The sequence below is a fragment of the Equus quagga genome, unplaced genomic scaffold (assembly GCF_021613505.1).
Source record: "Equus quagga isolate Etosha38 unplaced genomic scaffold, UCLA_HA_Equagga_1.0 64751_RagTag, whole genome shotgun sequence".
NCBI classification, from domain to species: Eukaryota; Metazoa; Chordata; class Mammalia; order Perissodactyla; family Equidae; genus Equus; species Equus quagga.
Genome location: NW_025800643.1, coordinates 1 through 1,456, shown reverse-complemented (window position 1 = coordinate 1,456; position 1,456 = coordinate 1). Strand labels below are relative to the sequence as shown.

General features: G+C 75.3%; 1 protein-coding gene across 1 annotated transcript; it reads right to left on the bottom strand.

Moving 5' to 3' along the window:
* Positions 1-6: 6 nt before the first annotated feature.
* Positions 7-1,452, bottom strand: POU3F3 (POU class 3 homeobox 3; the record flags this gene model as incomplete). Its single annotated transcript, XM_046651278.1, has 1 exon — positions 7-1,452. A coding segment is annotated over one exon (1,383 nt), but the record flags the coding sequence as incomplete, so codon positions are not given.
* Between the last annotated feature and the right edge of the window lie 4 nt (positions 1,453-1,456).

Here is a 1,456-nt window from a genome sequence, read left to right as displayed (position 1 = left end):
GCGGCGGCGGCGGCGGCGGGGGCGGTGCTGGCGGCGGCGGCGGCCCTCTTCGCGCTGCGGCCCTTGCCTTCACTGCACGCTCGTCTGCAGCCCGTGGTGCGGAGGTGGCGTGTCGGCGCTCACGGTGCCCACCTGCGAGTAGACGTCGTCGGGCGTCTGCTGTTGGATCCCGGGCGGCGTCATGCGCTTCTCCTTCTGGCGCCGGTTGCAGAACCAGACCCGCACCACCTCCTTCTCGAGCTGCAGGCTGTCGGCCAGGTTGGTGATCTCCTGCGCAGAGGGCTTGGGGCACTTGAGGAAGTGGCTCTCGAGCGCGCCCTTGACGCTCACCTCGATGGAGGTCCGCTTCTTGCGCTTGCGGCCCTGCGCCGCGATCTTGTCGATGCTCGTGGGGCTGCCGGTGCTCGAGTCCGCCTCCTCCAGCCACTTGTTCAGCAGAGGCTTGAGCTTGCACATGTTCTTGAAGCTCAGCTGCAGGGCCTCGAAGCGGCAGATGGTGGTCTGAGAGAACACGTTGCCATACAGCGTGCCCAGCGCCAGCCCCACGTCGGCCTGCGTGAAGCCGAGTTTGATGCGCCGCTGCTTGAACTGCTTGGCGAACTGCTCCAGGTCGTCCGACGTCGGCGTGTCCTCGTCCGAGTGCGGGTCGTGGCTGTTGAGTCCGGGCCCCGCGCCGCCGCCGCCGTGGTGTGGAGGGCCCTGCGCGTGGTGCGGGTGCGGCGGGTGCGGGTGCGCGTGGTGGTGGTGGTGGTGGTGGTGCTCGGCCAGCTCGGGCGTGTCCCCGCGCACCAGCCCCGGGTGCACCAGGCTCTGGGCGCCGCCGCCCGCGCCGCCGCCGCCGCCGCCCGGCCCCGGGGGCGCGCTCAGCATGCCGTTCACCGTGAAGCCTCCGGGCTGCGAGTAGAGCAGACTCTGCGGCGGGGGCTGCTGGCCCCCCGCCATGGACGGGAGGTGGGCAGCGGCGGCGGCGGCTGCGGCGGCGGCGGCTGCGGCGGCGGCAGCCCCCCAGCCCCCCGGGTGGCCCTGGTGCGGGGGTGGCGGCGGGGGCCCGAGGTGCGGCGGCCCGCGGTGGTGCAGCGCGGTGCCCGCGTGCAGGTCGTCGCGGCCGGCGCCGCCCTTCACGTCGGGGCCCTGCGGTGGCGGCGGCGGCGGCGGCTGCGGCGGCTGCTGGGGACTGCCGGCCATGCCCACGGCGCTGCCAGACCACGGCGAGCTCGCCTCCACGGCGGCAGCGGCGGCGGCGGCGGCGGCGGCGGCGGCGTGGGGCAGGGCCGTGACCCACTGGTGCGCGTGGCTCAGCATATGGCCGCCGTTGCTGGCGGCCATGGCCCCCTGCATGAAGTCGCTCTGGACCATCTTGACGGAGGACGGGTCCCCACGGTAGGCGCCCGAGGTCACGGCGGCGCTGCCGGGCTGCATGCCGCCCCCGCCGCCCCCCGCGCCGCCCCCGCCGCCG